Source organism: Eretmochelys imbricata, chromosome 4 (assembly GCF_965152235.1).
Source record: "Eretmochelys imbricata isolate rEreImb1 chromosome 4, rEreImb1.hap1, whole genome shotgun sequence".
Taxonomy (NCBI): domain Eukaryota; kingdom Metazoa; phylum Chordata; order Testudines; family Cheloniidae; genus Eretmochelys; species Eretmochelys imbricata.
Window position 1 is genome coordinate 109,072,667 of NC_135575.1, and position 19,725 is coordinate 109,092,391.

The 19,725-nt window shown below is 44.1% G+C and overlaps 1 protein-coding gene across 4 annotated transcripts in view; it reads right to left on the minus strand.

Moving 5' to 3' along the window:
• Positions 1 to 2,703: 2,703 nt before the first annotated feature.
• The window catches only part of STIM2 (stromal interaction molecule 2), a 149,467-nt gene continuing 132,445 nt past the window's right edge, over positions 2,704 to 19,725 (minus strand). For all 4 annotated transcript variants that reach the window (XM_077815770.1, XM_077815771.1, XM_077815773.1 and 1 more), the window contains 6 exons: positions 19,440 to 19,617; positions 18,530 to 18,697; positions 18,187 to 18,287; positions 17,658 to 17,896; positions 13,727 to 13,946; positions 2,704 to 8,339 (listed from right to left, as the gene is read on the minus strand). In XM_077815770.1, coding sequence (XP_077671896.1) covers positions 7,859 to 8,339; positions 13,727 to 13,946; positions 17,658 to 17,896; positions 18,187 to 18,287; positions 18,530 to 18,697; positions 19,440 to 19,617 — 1,387 coding nt within the window. In that variant the 3' untranslated portion in view covers positions 2,704 to 7,858. The remainder of the gene's footprint in view (positions 8,340 to 13,726; positions 13,947 to 17,657; positions 17,897 to 18,186; positions 18,288 to 18,529; positions 18,698 to 19,439; positions 19,618 to 19,725) is intronic.

Sequence of the window (19,725 nt, forward strand, 5' to 3'; positions counted from 1 at the left end):
TGCTGCCACCACAACCAGTGTGCCTGGCTGAGGGTGGGTAAATAGTTATTCATGCCCCTTTGAAGTACATAGTACTTCCTTTCCACTCTTTTGGCTGGAGGGGCAGGAGAAGGGGGAGAGAGGCAGGAGTTTGCCATAGGGTCTTGGTGGTATTTTGGATGGTCTTAAATCAGGGATAAGGCCACCATTGAAGGACTCTCAGATCACCATAGGATCAGTTTCTTCTGACACCTCCTCTGCTTAGAGGCTCAAATTTTGTGCCACCCTTCTGAAAAGCTCCTGTTCGGCTATATTGTCCATAGCTGGCAACGTGGCAGATAAGCCCACTACTGCCTCATCTGGGGAGGATGAGGATGATGCCTTTGGTGGCACCAGATCCTCACAACCCTCCAACACACTGGGATCCTCCCACGGCGATATTTCTTGTGCTGTGCCAGGGGCATTGGCCTCGGTGCCGGCTTGGACGCTGTTCTCTGAACCTCGCGGAGGTTCCTGTACCATCGAGGATGACAGGGGGGCCTGCCTACCTTTCTGAGGCAATTGACAGTGATCTGGAGCTCAGCCCCTGGGTTTGGTGGTATGCCCACGGGGTCCAGAAGGGCCACTGTGTTGGCATCTGCCATTGTGGTGGCCAGGTCATCGGGAGGATTTGCTGCCCCTCCTCTTGACTTGAATGGTGACAAGAGTGGTGCTGACTCTGCTTCGAGATGTAAAACTCTGGCTCAGACCCTGAAGACAAGTCCGACCTCCGTGAGCACAGTGGTGCCAAATGGGATGGTGCTAGAAAGCGGTGCCGAGGGGAGGGCGACTGGTGCTGCATCGTGGCCAGTTTACCCTTGGAAAGCATGGCTCCTCCATGTGGTGCCAGTGCTGGGGACGGCGGAGCTGTCATCCCTATGAGGTCCCTGGTGGCCTCAGACGTGTCCGGGGTGGATGGAAGATCCAGCTCCTCCATCTGGCTCTCCCGCGTGGGGGAGTCCAATGGAACCAAACTTGACGGACCTCTCTGTGAGGGCAGTCAGTGGTGCAGGTTTTGCCGAAGCAGGGGCTGAGTGTCCCGGCACAGGATGTACTCTGCAATCGCTTTTGTGTTCCACTGCTCTGACTGGGGGTGAATGTTCCCCTTTCGGCTCTCTTCTGTATTTTTGTGCGGTACCAGCAAGTGCGAGCAGTGCTGGGTAGCTGCAGAGCCTGTCTTCACTGGTGGTGCCACAGGCCTCTAGACCCTGAGTCCTTTATCAGCACCACAGCCTCCCTCACTGAGGAGGAGAGATGACTCCATGAGGAGGAGAAATTTAACCTAAAGTTTCTCTCCTTCTTGGTTCTTGGGCAGAAGCCTCTATAGATTTTGCAGGACCTGCATGGTTTGAAGCCTTGAGATTGAGGCATGCCGTGGTCCCACAGAGGGGAAGAACATGGTGGGGAAACCCCCACAGAAATTTATTTAACTAACTAAAAAAGCTTAAACACTGAGTAAAAACTACTTACCGATACAAATAGGAAAAGTCCACTAGGGGATTGCTTGCCTTAGCAAGGAAGAGAAGCAACAGCTCCAACGACCACCATGGGTGGTAAGAAGGAACTGAGGAGGTGGCAGGTTGGCAGGGACCTATACACACCAAGAATGTGTGACTCCAGGGGCTCCACAGCTGACCCAATGGGTACCGCTAGGGGAAAAACCTTCCGACAACTCTGCACGCGGTGCGCACACACCTACTTCACACAACACACAGCCAACCTGTGGAACTCATCATCATAGGATGTTGAGAAGGCCAAAAGTATAACTGGGCTCAAAAAAGAATTAGCTAAGTTTATGGAGGATAGGTCCATCTATTAGCCAAGATGGTCAGGGACATAACCTCATACTCCAGGTGTCCCTAAACCTCCGACTGCCAGAAGCTAGGACTGAACAACAGGGAATGGATAATTCAAAATTTGCTTGTTCTGTTCATTCCCTCTGAAGCATTTGGCACTGTCCACTCTCAGAAGACAGGACACTAGGCTAGGTAATCCAGTTGTCTGACACTGTGTGGCCATTCTTATGTTCTTAATGATCCTGATTTCTGCACTTGTATTTGTTATTGAACAGTTTGGCCTATGGAATTGGTTGTGGGCAAAGTAATCATTGATTATTTGCTACTTTTGATGTGTGATTGTAGTCCAACCAAGGAGCAGAAATACCAAACTTAAGACAGGAAAATAAGTTACCAATAAGTAAGAATGAATAATTCAATAGTGAATGCTCATTCATATATGAATAGCCAGTGTGACATCAAAGGGAACATTCACACACTAAAGTACTGGACTACCCAAATGGTTATGAAGAAAAGCTTCCCTTTGAATGGAAAAAAAAAAAAAAAAGTCTTCAAAATTTATGGCGAGAGGCACAAACAGAGACGGTAACTAACTTGCTCAGTCACGTGGCAGGTCAGTGGCAGAGGGACCCAGGATTTCTATTCCCCATCTAGTGCCCTAACTACTGGACAGAACTGCCTCAAGGTCCATCTCTCCAGTACTCATGGTATCATGCCTTTAGTAAAGCAGACATGGTTACACAATGGGGCACCAGCCAAACATTTTAGGCAGAGTAGACACAGGCCCTTCATCCTTCAGTGGGTTGAAATGATAAAGTTTATACTGTACATATTATGGGGTAACGTAAGTTGAACACATACAATATTTGCACCAATATTTTTTACTTGTCAAATTTCAGATTTATTCAGACATTAAATGTGACATTAAAAATCAATATCCATTTACGAAATGAAGCAAAACCATAAGAATAAAAAACAGGAAGACACTGTACAGCAAATCTCCAAGAGACATTTTCCTCAGAAGAATCTCAGAAAAGTAAGTGACTGTAAATGTGAACAAAGATTTAATTCCCAAAACTCAGTTTCTTCCAGTGATAAACCAATCACACTAATGGGAGACAGGGTAAACTTGTAATGCGGAATTAAATGTAACATGCTACACAATGCTAAATAAATACTCCAGCTGCATTTTTTAAAGCAGTAGTGACATGCGATGGATTATGTAAGTACTGTGTGTGAATATATATACAGGGGTGGGGGAAATCTCAGACCTTGTTGCTTGTTTTAATTTAATGGGTAAAAAATTATAATCTCCAGGAGCTAAGAGCAAGTACAGTGCAGCAGAGTTTGCACTTGGTATGTGGGGAGGGTGGGGGAAGCATCAGCCCAACATGGCAGAATTCAGAGTATTATTCTGAATTAAAGTGCATATAGTTAAATTGTCTAGGTCTTTGTTGCTTACTACTGTATTGAAAGAAAGATTTATGTTGGTATCCAAGGACTGGCCACGTTTCAGCTTTACAAAAATATTTACATGTTTACATGGTTGAGATAAGGAACACAGTCAGGCTTTAATTGTGCTTGCCTTCCGTTCAGACATTAATACATTTAAATTCAATCCACCATCCAACCTGTGATTTGGTAATAATATACATATATAAATGTACCTACACCCTCCCACACCAAAGAAACTTATTGAAAATATGTGTATCTGTGCAGAAGACTGGGTCGGAAATATACAAGGGAAAAAAAAAAAAGGAATTCACTTCTTCATCCAGTCAGAGGCAATAAACAAGCTTTTAAATCAAAGGGTGGGATGTATATGCCTTGGTTCACGTCAATTCACAACTTGCTAGGTTTTCATCTATATATCACTAACAAAACAAAAAAAGTGCTCCTAATTAAATTTATACACTTCTCCCTCCACAGATCCCGTCATAGCAATTAGAAAGCAAGCATAACACATATGGAAAGAATTAGGTTTAAGTCTGAATAAGAAAGCCTATTAGGAAAGGTTTTACTTCTATGTGTCCAAGAAGCAGAGGTTGATCTAGTAGATAGTGAAACAGGAGCAGGCCGGTCACACCCCAGGGCAGCATGTATTACTTCCATTCACACGACCAGCTTGGAGACATTTTTGAACCCTTGCTTGCCCCCTGAAATGAGAGAGACTAAGTTTCTCTGTTCAAACTCTTGTGCTCTACACTCATATGCACCTTCATAAACCCCTTTAAAGTCCAAACACTGGGACTGACTCTCCCACTGCACTAGAGGGAAGGGCCTACACACAGAACATACTGCTCTGGTGCTGGCAAAACTCAGTTTCACAGTTGTGCAGAAACAGTGGAAGAGCATGCAAAGCCACTTTATATTTGTGAAAGAGCAAGAATGGGCTGATAAGATAAGCAAGATGGTAGAAAGAAAAGCTTGTTTATGTGGCAGACATTAGAGCAACTGGGAATACTTTAAAGGTTCATATTGTTAAAGTAATAGAACGCACAGCTTCAAAATAAATCTTATCTAGGATCTAAAGGACTAGGTGCAGCTTCAGATCAGATCTGTCTTCCTGGGGAGTTTAAAGAGAGGGTCTCAAAAATGTGGATTGGGGGCAAGCACCTTCTGCTGAAGCCTCCAACGAGAGTTGAGCCATAAATTCTGAGCATGCTAACTGACGCCAACATTAAACCCTTGCTACACAGAGAATGATCTGTAAGTACACCAGTAAAACAGTGTGTTCTTAGGCTGTCACCAGTAGCCTGTTTTTGTCCATACTATCCAGAAGTAGTAATAGACACTACAGGCTCTCTCAAATTTAGCAGGATATAGCTACTTCTCAGAAACTTCTTCCTCTTGCAGCGTTAACCTCTCATGCACCTAGCTAGCAGGTACATAATTTGCCGAATTTGACTGAGTAGAAAGCACATGGAACCTGAAGTAGTGGCATCTTCTGTCTAGGAACAGCTGGAAAAGGTTAGCAAACCTTGTTTGTCCTATCCCTCCAGCAACCTTCTGCAAGAAGGGAAGCAAACACAAATACACAGGAGGTCCCTGGAGAAGCAGCGACAGCAGCTATGTGGCATCAAGTGATTCTCTGTACTGACTTCAGCAAGTAGATTGGAATGCATCTCCTCATTTAACTGGAAGTCTGGTGGGAAAAGGCACCACCCGCAGGAAAACATGTTTTAATGTAACCTGCCTGAGATATATTTGTCTATAAAAATATATTTAGGACTATAAAATGGCATATATTTGGCCTCCTTCTCCCCCACTCTTTGTTACTTGAGTTCTTGGATTGTAAGCTTTTTAGGAATGCCTACCTATGTACAGGGCCTAGCACAATGGGTCCCCAATCCTGATCATGGCCTCTGGGCACCATCGTAATATATTCAATTAAAAAAACCCTTATCTCCTACTTCAGATAATTCTCAGAGCATGATTTTAGATAGATATCCCAGGAGCCACTCTGATCATAGCGACAATATTGGCTGAGCGTGTCAGAGTCCTGTGCCATTCAAGGGTGTCTAGGAGGGCTGGCAAGTCTCCAAGAGCACTTCAGTGGTTGTCTTGCCAATTGGACTCATTGACTGTCAGCCAATCCAAATAGTTGAAGTGGAAAGATATAGTTAGCTGAGCACAGGAAAACCTGTAGGTCATTTTAAGTACACCACACCTCTTTATCTACAGGATGTGGACATATGCCTTATCCCTCCACAGGAAGGTTGGATTTGCTGAAGCAGTTTGCCAGGGAGCACCCACCTTCAACGCCCGTGACCAAAACTGAACGTTTTCTCTTGGCAAGCAATTTCTAAAGTCTGGTTGCATTGGCCTGGAGGGCAACCAAGGTTCCAAGAGCCACTCATCTGTCTGATCAGATATTTAAATTATGAGCTTTAACAGGATGGCATTGTTCAACGTCTTCTTTAGAAGGATACGGGGTAATGCCTCCAGAGTAGCCAGGTTAGAGGAAGGGGTAGTCAATTATATTCTGGATAGGTTTGAGATGGCAAGTTGCCTAAACTTATCAAAATGATAAACAACCAGTAACTGAAATAACTATGCTTAAAAGCTCCAACACAGAAGAGACGCTGCTTTTTCGGACATATTAACTTCAGCTGGTAATTTCGATATTCTTTATTTTTTCATAGGGCATAGTAAAGGTTTCTGCTGAAAACACCACCACTGCCTTGCAAATGCATATAAACAAAGAGAAATCCCATATAGTGGGATCTTCGTGCAAAAATAGGAAAGCTATGTATTGCTTCAAGTTTAAACAAATGGTTAAAGGTTTTGTTAACGTCTCCTTACCAGCACTCTGTTTAGGCAGTCAATGAATTCATTGTTTTCTACAGTACAGTACAGTACAGTACAGGGGTGTGTGTGTGTGTGTGTGTGTGTGTGTGTGTGTGTGTGTGTGTGTGTGTGTGTGTGTGTGTGTGTGTGTGTGTGTGTGTGTGTGTGTGTGTGTGTGTGTGTGTGTGCAAGGTTTGAACTCTTAATCACAGAAGTCCAGTCACAGCGGCAGCTACTGAGGCCACTAACACAACCCCATAGCAGAACTGAAGAGATCTAGTCATCACAGGATAAACTGCTTGTGTTCACTAGAGCAAAAATATTTCTTTGGAATTCACCTCAAAGAAAGCTGTTGCTCAGCATTAAACATTTTCAGACAAACTGAATAAAAAAGGCACTGTTACTCAGTACATTTTGTTCATCTAAACGTAAAAAATTGTGATGGTTTTGAACAACTAGCCACTGTTTTACTAAGAAAGCTTCTTTGTTACCCAATGGTAATTTAATGCCTTATGATAAAAGCTTGTTTAATGTAAAAGCTGCCTAATCTGAAGCATGTCTTGATTCTCACTTTAAAGTCTTTAAATTACACTAGTTCATAATAGTATATGTACATTATAAAATTAATAGAACATTTACTTCAACCAGACATGTCTGAACAGCTAACTCCTCAAAACTATACAAAAATAAACAGTATGAAATCCTACAAAGGGAGATAAAGACATTGTTAAAGGCTAACAACAAAAATAATTTATACACTTATAAGCATAAGCAATGTAGCCTGTAGCATGTTGAACAAACAGGTCCTCAGGAATATAACTGAAAGAGATCATCAGCTAAAATCAGAACAATTACAAGCACAAGAATGTCTCCAATTTATTATCTTTACCATAGTACAAATTTTCATAAACCAAACATCTTTTGTCTGTCAAAGTCTGTAAACAAGTGCCCGGATTCTCCCCCTCCCCATTGTAAGCATGTGAATCTTTTAAGTCCTTCAATCAAGTTTCACTCCATCGCTTGCATAAGGAATCAAGAGCCTCTTCTCTTGTTAAATTATCTATATATTTTATCATACAGCCTGCAATGCAGTAAAATCACAGTGAAAGCCCTGGGAAAAACATGATCTTTACAGCAGGACTTGAACCGTTCTAATAATAAATGCATCTAATGAAGCATCCCATAATAAAAGTGTGGGGTTTCCATTTCCAGAAATCAAGTCAATTAGAAATCCTAGGCTCTACTTAAAAACCCCAAAAGATCTAAAAGTGTAAAGACCCATCTCCTCAGTCATTTATAAATCCTAGTTTCATTTGCAGAGATACTTTTCCAGTCTGGAAAACAGTAGTGCAATTTAATTAGTTTTACTTCTTTTAAGTGACTTAAGTCCAGTAGGTAAATGTCACAACTCTGTGGAAAGATAAGAAGATGATCTGGTAAACAAGAAATTTTGGCAAGCCCATGCAGGCTTACAAGTCCATTAAAGCTTGTCAGTCCAAAGTGGCATTTTTAAAAAGTTATAGATAACTAAAAACAAAGCAGAAATAAATAGGCAGAAATAACTAAACTGTCTGAACTTTTGATTTCTCATTAACAGCTGGCATGATCTTTAACTTTAGGGTCATTTAAATAGTAGACAGTTGACCTATAGGGCATCCCACTATGACGTCCAGTCTGGAAGACCCAAATGGAACTATGTTCCTGAAGTTTAGAAAGTCTAACATTGCCACTGTTATGGGTTACTTCTCTGTGCTTCACTTAGATTTTTTCTTAAAGAGGCTTTTAATTTTTGATGGCTTTTTGTTTTTCTCGCCATTCTGGCATAGGTCCTGCGGGATGCTACTGATCCTAGGGACAGTGGAGACTTCATGAATGGGTTTACTTTCACTGCTGGCTGAGGAAGAGGAGGTGTGGTGAGGCTTGGGGACTGGGATCCCACTAGAAAGCTGGTTCATGCTGCAGGACTTCTCCAGGATGCCATTGTACACTTTGTTCGCAGGACTAAATATCATGCTCTTAGTTTCTGTGAGGCCTGGGCAGTCAGGAGAACCCCTGGAAATATCTGCAGTTAGTGACGAGGAGTCTCCTGTGGAGGATTCCTCTAGCGACAGTTCCTCCCGGGATACCTTTTGTGGAGACAGAGGTTGGTACATCTCAAGACTTGAAGGAGGAGACTGTTTCCTTCCAAAGGATGAGTTTAAGGAGTCACACTCTGAACCAGCATCCTGTACTTCCCTAAGTAAAAGCAAAGAGAGAGGAAAGAAACTGTTAGACAGAAATTGCCTTAATGCAATTAAGAGGAGAAAGAAACCAGTTTAAAATCTAAGCCATTAGACTACAACCACCCACTACACTCATTTCACTAGAAGTGGCAGGTAAATGCTGAACAGCTTAATTTACAGTAAAAAAAACCAGATCAGTTCATATCTCAGATCCACAAATGGCAGTTTTATGTATGTAACCTTGTAATCTAATACAGATGTGATAGTAATTTTAGGTATGTGTCACACTGCTACCAATTGGGAAAAACACAGATGAAGACTACCAGAGACCATAATAAAATATTACTTATTTGATTGCCAATAGGTAAAAAAAGCTGAATGATTTTAATCTCACCCAAAATAAACATCAAACTCTGTTCAGTCAGTTGCACCTCACTGTAGAAGAGCAACAACACTTGTCCAAATAAAGCATTAGAATATTCTATTAAAAAAAAAAAAAAAAAAGATGGTTCTGGAAGAACCATACTGAGAAGTTCCCTAAGACCTACAGAACAAAGCAGCCTGAAGCAACTAAATTAAAAGGGTGTTTGCATACTGGCATAAGCTTGAAAAAAACATTTATACAATATGAAATTTAGTTGGCCGGTGTTTTTGTTGATAACGAAGCCAGTGCTTTTGATAACCCTAACCCTTCTGATCGATACTATAAGTGAAAGAATAACTGTGTATTTACAAGATGACAAGATGCTGTGCTAGGAGTGATTGTGAAGTCACAAATTTTGAATGATTTCATGACAGAAACAAACAGGCAGAGAAGATTGGCTGTGAAGGAACAATCTGTGGAAGGAAAAGGCCCGAGTAGAGACTGTCGAATCGTGGAAGTCAACGAATGGCTATGCAAGTGGTGATGGAGAGAAGGCTTTGGATTCTTTGACCATGGGATGGCATTCCAAGAAGAAGGAGTCTAGGCAGAGACGGGCTCCACCTAAGGAAGAGAGGGAAGAGCATCTTCGCAAGCAGCCTGGCGAACCTAGTGAGGAGGGCTTTAAACTAGGTTCACTGGGGGAAGGAGACCAAAGCCCTGAGGTAAGTGGGGAAGTGGGATACCGGGAGGAAGCACGAGTAGGAGGGCGTGAGAGGGGAGGGCTCCTGCCTCATACTAAGAAAGCAGAACAAACAGCAAGTTATCTCAAGTGCCTATACACAAATGCAAGAAGCCTGGGAAACAAGCAGGGAGAACTGGAAGTCCTGGCACAGTCAAGGAATTATGATGTGATTGGAACAACAGAGACTTGGTGGGATAACTCACATGACTGGAGTACTGTCATGGATGGATATAAACTGTTCAGAAAGGACAGGCAGGGCAGAAAAGGTGGGGTCGTTGCATTGTATGTAAGAGAGCAGTATGACTGCTCAGAGCTCAGGTATGAAACTGCAGAAAAACCTGAGAGTCTCTGGATTAAGATTAGAAGTGTGAGCAACAAGGGTGATGTCGTGGTGGGAGTCTGCTATAGACCACTGGACCAGGGGGACGAGGCTTTCTTCCAGCAACTCACGGAAGTTACTAGATCGCAGGCCCTGGTTCTCATGGGAGACTTCAATCACCCTGATATCTGCTGAGAGAGCAATACAGCGGTGCACTGACAATCCAAGAAGTTTTTGGAGAAGTGTAGGGGACAATTTCCTGGTGAAAATGCTGGAGGAACCAACTAGGGGCAGAGCTCTTCTTGACCTGCTGTTCACAAACTGGGAAGAATCAGTAGGGGAAGCAAAAGTGGATGGGAACCTGGGAGGCAGTAACCATGAGATGGTCGAGTTCAGGATCCTGACACAAGGAAGAAAGGAGAGCAGCAGAATATGGACCTTGGACTTCAGAAAAGCAGACTTTGACTCCCTCAGGGAACTGATGGGCAGGATCCCCTGGGAGAATAACATGAGGGGAAAGGAGTCCAGGAGAGCTGGCTGTATTTTAAAGGATCCTTATTGAGGTTACAGGAACAAACCATCCCAATGTGTAGAAAGAATAGTAAATATGGCAGGCGACCAGCTTGGCTTAACAGTGAAATCCTTGCTGATCTTAAACACAAAAAAGAAGCTTACAAGAAGTGGAAGATTGGACAAATGACCAGGGAGCAGTATAAAAATATTGTTCAGGCATGCCGGAGTGAAATCAGGAAGACCAAATCTCACTTGGAGTTGCAGCTAGCAAGAGATGTTAAGAGTAACAAGAAGGGTTTCTTCAGGTATGTTAGCAACAAGAAGAAAGTCAAGGAAAGTGTGGGCCCCTTACTGAGTGAGGGAGGCAACCGACTGACAGAGGAGGTGGAAAAAGCTAATGTAATCAATGCTTTTTTTGCCTCTGTCTTCACGAACAAGGTCAGCTCCCAGACTACTGCACTGGGCAGCACAGCATGGGGAGGAGGTGACCAGCCCTCTGTGGAGAAAGAAGTGGTTCGGACTATTTAGAGAAGCTGGACAAGCACAATTCCATGGGGCCGGATGCGCTGCTTCCGAGGGTGCTAAAGGAGTTGGCGGATGTGATTGCAGAGCCATTATCTTTGAAAACTCATAGCGATCGGGAGAGGTTCCAGACAACTGGAAAAAGGCTAATATAGTGCCCATCTTTTAAAAATGGAAGGAGAAGGATCCGGGGAACTACAGGCTAGTCAGCCTCACCTCAGTCCCTGGAAAAATCATAGAGCAGGTCCTCAAGAAATCAATTCTGAAGCACTTAAGAGGAGAGGAAAGTGATCAGGAACAGTCAGCATGGATTCACCAAGGGCAAGTCATGCCTGACTAATCTAATTGCCTTCTATGACGAGATAACTGGCTCTGTGGATGAGGGGAAAGCAGTGGACATATTATTCCTTGACTTTAGCAAAGCTTTTGATACGGTCTCCCACAGTGTTCTTACCAGCAAGTTAAAGTAGTAATGGGCTGGATGAATGGACTATAAAGTGGATAGAAAGCTGAGTAGATCATCGGGCTCAACGGGTAGTGATCAGTGGCTCCACGTCTAATTGGCAGCCAGTATCAAGCGGAGTGCCCCCAGGGTCAGTCCTGGGGCCGGTTTTGTTCAATATCTTCATTAATGATCTGGAGGATAGTCTGGACTGCACCCTCAGCAAGTTTGCAGATGAAACTAAACTGGGAGGAGTGGAAGATACGCTGGAGGGTAGGGATAGGATACAGAGGGACCTAGACAAATTAGAGGGTTGGGCCAAAAGAAATCTGATGAAGTTCAGGAAGGACAAGTGCAGAGTCCTGCACTTAGGATGGAAGAATCCCATGCACTGCTACAGACTAGGGATCGAATGGCTAGGCAGCAGTCCTGCAGAAAAGGACCTAGGGATTACAGTAGATGAGAAGCTGGATATGAGTCAACAGTGTGCCCTTGTTGCCAAAAAGGCCAATGGCATTTTGGGCTGTATAAGAAGGGGCATTGCCAGCAAATCGAGGGACGAGATCGTTCCCCTCTATTTGACATTGGTGAGGCCTCAACTGGAGTACTGTTTCCAGTTTTGGGCCCCGTACTACAAGAAAGATTGGAAAAATTGGAAAGCGTCCAGCGGAGGGCAACAAAAAAGATTAGGGGAGTGCAACACATGACTTATGAGGAGAGGCTGAGCGAACTGGGATTGTTTAGTCTGCAGAAGAGAAGAATGAGGGGGAATTTGATAGCTGCTTTCAACTACCTGAAAGGGGGTTCCAAAGAGGATGGCTCTAGACTGTTCTCAGTAGTAGCAGATGACAGAACAAGGAGTAATGGTCTCAAGTTACAATGGGGGAGGTTTAGGTTGGATATTAGGAAAAACTTTTTCACTAAGAGGGTGGTGAAGCAGTGGAATGCATTCCCTAGGGAGGCGGTGGAATCTCTTTCCTCAGAGGTTTTTAAGGATAGGCTTGACAACGCCCTGTCTGGGATGATTTAGTTGGGGATTGGTCCTGCTTTGAGCAGGGGGTTGGACTAGATGACCTCCTGAGGACCCTTCCAACCCTGATATTCATTGATTCTATGAAAACCTCTGTTAACCAGTAACAGAGTAAATAAAGTTACAAAAGTCACAGAAGAAGCAGATTCAAGCCTAACATGTTTGAATGTTTTCCCCAGGGCAGACATCCTCACCTTTCAATATACAATCTAACGAGTCCATAGGTTACGTAACAAAAGGAACTTAACTTTCCCCTTGGAGAAAGTGTAGCAACAGTAGTGAGCACTAAAGTCTGCTTTTGGTCCAGGTTAAAGCTATAAGCATAATTATAGCAAAGAAACTGGATTAGTTGTATATACCCAGGATAGTGGCAGAATTGAATTAAACCTTGTGCACTGGCTAATGAGACTCAGACTTTAAGGCCAGAAGAAACCATCTTGATCATTTTGTCTGACCTTCTGCACATTGCAGGCCAGAGAACCACACCCACCCGTAAGAGACCCCTAACCGCTGGCGGAGTTACTGAACCATGATTTAAAGACTTAGTCTGCAGAAGAGAAGGATGAGGGGGGGATTTGATAACAGCCTTCAACTACCTGAAGGGGGGTTCCAAAAAGGATGGAGCTAGACTGTTCTCAGTGGTGGCAGATGACAGAACAAGCAGCAATGGTCTCAAGTTGCAATGGGGGAGGTCTAGGTTGGACATTAGGAAAAACTATTTCACTAGGAGGGTGGTGAAGCACTGGAATGGGTTACCTCGGGAGGTGGTGGAATCTCCATCCTTAGAGGTTTTTAAAGCCCGGCTTGACAAAGCCCTGGCTGGGATGATTTAGTTGGGGTTGGATTAGATGACCTCCTCAGGTCTCTTCCAACCCTAATATTCTATGATTCTGCCTTCAAGTTACAGAGACTCCACCATTTACAGTAGTTTAAACCTGCACGTGACACATGCCACATGCTACAGAGGATGGTGAAAACTGCCAGGGTCTCTGCCAATTTGACCTGGGGGAAAATTCCTTCCCTACCCCAAATATGGCCATCAGTTAGACCTTGAGCTATGGGCAAGACCAGCAGCCAGGCACCTGAGAGAGAATTCTCTGCAGTAACTCAGAGTCCTCCTCATCTAGCATCCCATCACTGGCCACTGGGGATATTTGCTACTAGCAGTCGCAGATCGGCTACACACCATTGTAGGCAGTCTCATCATACCATCCCCCTCATAAACTTACCAAGCTCAGTCTTGAAACTAGTTAGGTTTTTTACCCCCCACTGCTCTCCTTAGAAGGCTGTTCCAGAACTTCACTCAGTAGCACGAACAGCCCAATTGTTGTTCCATGTGGGCCCAATAATTTAATTTATATTATTCAAGTGGCTACTTCATCGTTTGACATAGTTCAACCTCTAATACTTCATAATTATTTAGAGCAACCTAACCAGAGTTCTAATAATGTTTTGGTATTTGTCATACCATTGTTTCTCAGCAGTGAAGTAAATTGCCTCTTCCTCCTCCTCAGTTCGATAAAGAGCAGGGCAGCTTGACACTGACAGGATGTCAGGGTCAGGGGAATGCAAGGTATGCGGCGTATGTTGAGTATGCGAAGACTGTGGAGATGATGACACAACATTGCGCCTTGAGCGACACAAACTACTACTTCTTGCTAATGAGCTGGGAGGCTTTACAGTGGACCCTGGGAGAAGAAAAAACAAACTGTATTAATTTAAAATTAACATAATCTACTCTGAAAACCCTATAAGCAGATTCTCTCCCTGAGGGCAGGTACACCAGGTTAATGATTCTGGGAGCCAGTCTGCACCAAGCCCAGTGATTCTTAGAGTTGTGATGAGGCTGCTCTCAGTTGACTCTTAGGACATGTCTACAATAAGAAAATTAAGTTAACATACAGCCACCGCAGTAATGAAAGCGGTGTTTCACATCCACGCTGCCCTTCTTCCGTCAGTGGTGCCCATCCTTTCCAGGAGTGCTGCCACTGACTTACTTGTGTGGGGCACTGTGAGCTCTGGGGCCGCAGAGCACCGGCTATGAGGTTGACAACCAACAGAGGATGTAAGTAATGCATTGTCTACACCAGGGGCGGGCAAACTTTTTGGCCTGAGGGCCGCATCGGGTTTCTGAAATTATATGGAAGGCTGGTTAGGGGAGGCTGAGCCTCTCTAAACAGCCAGGCATGGCCTGGCCCCCGCCCCCTGTCTGATCTCGCCCTGCTTCTCACCCCCTGACAGCCCCGCCCCGGGACTCCTGCCCCATCCAATCCACCCTGTTCCCTGATGGCCCCCGGGGACCCCTGCCCCATCCACCAACCCTGCTCTCTGTTCCCTGACCGCCCGCCCCGTCCAACCCCCCCTCCTTCCTGACTGCCCCCCCGAGGACCTCTGCCCCATCCAACCACCCCTTCTCCCTAACTGCCCCCAGACACACCGTCCCTCCTTCCTGACTGCCACCCCCCCACCCCCAGGACCTCTGCCCCATCCACCCCGCCGCTCCCTGTCCACTGGCCCCGAAACCCCTGCCCCGACTGCCCCCCGCCGCCCCATCCAAACCCTCCTCTCCTTCCTGACTGCCCCCCCAGGACCCCGGCTCCCGTTCAACTTCCCTGTTCCCTGTCCTCTGACTGCCCCGATCCCTATCCACACCCCCGGCCCCTGACCACCCCCCAAACTCCCCTGCCCTCTATCCAATCTCCCCCCCACCCCCTGCTCCCTGCCCCCTTACTGCGCTACCTGGAGCACCGGTGGCTGGCGGCGTGGCTGCACCAGGACAGGAAGCCGCGCCGTGCAGCACAGAGCACTGGGTCAGGCCGGGCTCTGCAGTTGCACTGCCCCAGGAGCTCACAGCCCCGCCGCCCAGAGCATTGCGCTGGCAGTGCAATAAACTGAGGCTGCAGGGGAGGGGGAACAGCAGGGGAGGGTGCAGGGGCGAGCCTCCTGGGCCAGAAGCTCAGGGGCAGGGCAGGGCAGGACAGGACGGTCCTGCGGGCCGGATGTGGCCTGCAGACCGTAGCTTGCCCACCTCTGGTCTACATGAACACTGCATCACCCTAACTACATCAATTTAAGCGCTACGTTGCTCACGGAGGTAGCTAAGTTGACGTAGTGGGCGACTTACATTGGTGGAAGCTACGTTTTAGTACAGACGCTCTGTAGTGCAGAGCAGGCATGGTTCTTAATGGATGATAGGTGTAACAAAGCTCTGCCTTGTCACACCCTCTGGACCAGGAGATGACAGCTAGCGCAAGACCCATGCCAACAGAGCATTCCTTTGATCATTTGCATCCAGATTCTGACCTCTGTGCCTCCTGGGCAGTCCAAAGAGGCCAAATCTCCTTTGAGAATCTGGCCCTATATGTTTATAGATTAGAAATGATGGTGCTGAATTAGTATGAAGTACATAATTATTCTCATCCATTCTACTTTCGTGGTCATTCAAATCTTGCAAAAGTTAGAAGCTTTCTGAACAAGCCTCAGGTTTTTAAAGATGACTGTACCTAACCAAAAAGAAGGATGGAAGTAAACACCACTAATTACAATCATGAATGCTATAGTTATTAAATGTGATTTATTTTTCTAGAATTGCATTAGTGCACTCTCTCAACAGAAGTGCCAGACAAAATGAAAGCAAGCAAAACACAGTGTTTGTCCAACTTCATTTGTAATGGGACCTTTTCTCCTATTTGGTAACCATTAATTTTTCAAGATCTGCTACACCAGTCCAGACAATTCCTTCCGGCCAACAGATGGTGAGAGCGAAAGAAAAGAAAAGCCTCACAGGAGGCTGCAGACATTGCAGTTTCTGGAAATCTTCCAGTCTGGTTTCAGTTTGGAAAGCATGCAGATTAGCAATGCTCTCATGTGGAAGTGGGCCCATGGAACTACTTCAAGACACACTGTTGTGGACAAGTTTCCACCAAGTTCTCCATACCAAGACTACTGTAGTTTGCATTGTCTGTCTTGGACAAGAAAGGCCATGCCCAGCTAGGTGTCGAGTTTGCTTATTCAACTAAAAAGGTCAGAAAATCCAAGAATTTTGCAGACAAGTCTGGACTGGACTGACCCCATCTGCACTTTTCTTCCTGGGATGCTGTGTTAACCTTGGATAAACTATATTCTCCCTTCCTGCGTATTAACTAGGCAGAGGTCTAAATATATAAGCAAACAAGTCAGGCAAGGACAAGGCACATGTTGCATTGACCTCTACTTGCTGGAATCTCACATTCAGTTTAGTTACCATCCTACTGTCAGTGGTGAAGTTCACTGGGGAAATCACAACTTATGATGTAACTAGCAGCACCTGACCTAAACATATCAGATATCTCTGCTCCTTGGTGGGAGATGATGAGAGCATGCAAGCCAGACCAGGGAAGCAAGTTTGGGTCCAGAGGCAAAAGTGCCCTTGTTCACAACTGACCTGTCTGCAGCACCATGAACAATGTGAGCACCAGACAGAGCCTACTTTTCATTTCTATCCTCCAACTGCTGTGCATCTAACTCCCTTAGTAGCCTTTTAAAAATACAGTGCTGGTATTTTCAAAGGAAATTAGAATCAACAAGATATTGCAGAGGTAATTGCCACAATTATATCCATTCTTCAGTTTGATTTTTTGTGTGCGCGCTGAGTCAAGTGTAAACTCATCTCAATTCATCCTCACTGTCTAGTTAATCCCAGCTACAATAAGATGGTCTCTCTTACTGATGTAATGACTTAAGTCAGACATTAGGGGGGTTCAATCAATGTATACAATCAGTGTATACAATCAATTGGCTCCCAGCACAAACACTCTGTTTGAAAGTTTCCTCAGACAACACCGCTTTTTTGTTCCAGTCATTAAAGGATGCTTGGAAAGCTATTTAGCACATATCCTCCCACAGAAAGTATCATCTCTTTTCCTACCTGATCGTCTGATTTGACAGAAACTCCTGCCCTTCCATAATGGTATAGCAATGGGCCAAGAGCAAAGTTACAGGGTAAATTTAGGATTATGGATCTTACAGGAAAAAAACTGTTACCTATTTATGGTGACCAGACTGAGGTTATTCTTTTTTTCAGAATGAAGAGTAGGAGGAAACAGTTTTTACTGCTTCATGTTACCTTTATTTCAACTCCCAACCCATTTACTGTATTTCTATCTAATTAATAGATGACTCATGCAGGGGGCTTGTTTTCTTTGAAGATGTCCATCACTATTATCTTATGTTTTGTTCTGCTCCTGTCTCTATTTCCTCCACTCCTCCTTCTGAGGTTTCTTTTCTCCTGAATTTCTGTGCTTTAGGTTGCCCTCCTGCTCAATTTTCCCTTTACTGGTAACTCTTCTCTCCACTCAAAGTCTCTCCCCGACTCCTGCTTCCCTTCCTCAATATCTCCCTTTGGAGTATATACTACATACCATGAAACTGTGCAACTATTGGAGGGGTGTCTTCATCTAAATCATCAACTCCCCCTGCAATTGGGTAAGGTGGAATGGAGACTCGGGGCATCACCACCCAACTGTGATCAGAGTAGAGAGAGGACGTCAGGCTTGGTAATCCTGAGTTGTGTGCTATCTGAAAGCCACAGATCTTCTCAATCTGCTGCCATCTATAGAGACGCTCTCGCAAACATGTCGTCAATTCAGAGAGTGCTTTCCTGGAAAAATAAAAATAATATTGAAGTTTAGTTACTATGTCATTGGACTAAAACTTCAATGCTGGACATAGTATGGAACAGTAACAGTATAATCACTGCAGCATTTCAGAAAGCCATCACCTATTCTTAGGCATGTGCAAAAACTCACAACATCTTCTGACAGTAGATTTTTACTTAAAGTACAATAAAATTAAAATGCTGAATTCCTTCATATCATTTTCTTAGTGAACTTCATTGTTTCTGGAATAAAAGAAAGCAAGGGACAATATACATCTAATTAATGCTCTTACTTTGCTTCAAGGATTTTGTGGTCCACCTCATCTAGGGAGGAGCTGTGTGCAACATGTAATGTCCCAAATACAGTGCTTCTCTTCTTTTTAATTTTTTCTGCCTAAAATGCAGGATAAACATGAAGCCAAAGGCTGTATAAATAATGCAGATGACAAAAAATAATCTGAGAGGATATAGAGGCAGTAAGTATCCGAATGAAACAGGACTTTTATATTCTGACTGCAGAAAATATAAGTAATCAACATTCCATCCTATCAGAATACTCTATATCCAACAAAATGGACAGGTCTGTGGGTCTTTAGCACATTAACATACTGAAGCAACTCAAAGGTAAATAATTACCTCATCTTTAGCAATTGCTAGTTGCATTTCTGCATTTTGTCTTTTAATATTGTAGTATTGAACTTCAACCTCATGTGTTAACTGGAGCCATTTCTGCAATGCATCAGGAACAGACCAGTTACTTCTCAGTTCAAACTCCTTCTCAGCTTTCTTTAAAGCCATGCGAACCTAGCAGTCAAAAGAGATGCAAAAGTCACTGAGATAATTTTCCTAAGACTGAACGTAAAAACGAGTCCGCCACAAATACTGCTTTAATTACCTCAAACTAATTTTTCATGCAACCACATTCTGAGACCATGTAGCTCTGGCATGTGGTTTTTTGGTCTCAACAGTAAGTTGAGAGAGGTTTCTGAAAAGTCATGCTGGGGATTTACATATACTGTACCAGCCTTAAACTTTCTGTTCCTATTCCTTTGGTCCTATTTGGTGACCAAGCTGAAACTAACACTTACTGATATGCCACAACTGATTTCTAATATTATACATCAGATGTACACTAAAGAAAATATAAGCAACCGTCTGGTAAAGCCACCTGTTGTTTCTGTTCTGGTAGCAAGAAGGAAACCAAGGTGGGATTATTTCCCTCCTTCAGGGGCGTAAAATATGAAGAATTGTTCTTTTAAGTATGTTTCAGCAGCATTTCATTATATAGTGTATCTACAGGGGTCCACACGCTTCACAAGTCTTAACAGTGGTCTATGTATATGCTTTTTCTATGGCTGTAAACAAATGAAATATTCAGAGGCTTATAGGATGCTTCCAGGACAATAAACCTAGCATCACAGTAATGCCACTTGGGGGGGGTGGGGTGGGGGGGTGGGGTGGAGGGACATCTTTCCAGTAAACTAAACCCCAATAAAACCAGGAAATTAAGTTAAGAAAACTGAAATGTTCCATAGTTCATAAATACCTGTACTAGTTCCTCCTCTGCATACTTGAGTCTACTCAGTTCACATTCGGCTCCCTCCCTCAACTCCCTTAGTCGATAAGCTTCTCGTTTTGCATCATTAATTTCATCCATCATTTTGCGCTCCAGGTTTTGTTTTTCTACAGCAACATTTCTATTTTCTTCCTGTGCCTTCTCAAGCCTTCAGAACATAATTAAGCAAAAAAGTGAGAAGCTACTCAAAGAACAGTGGTTAAAGATGCAGTGTTCTGGTAAAGAATGAAGACTATACAGATTGTATGCAACACTT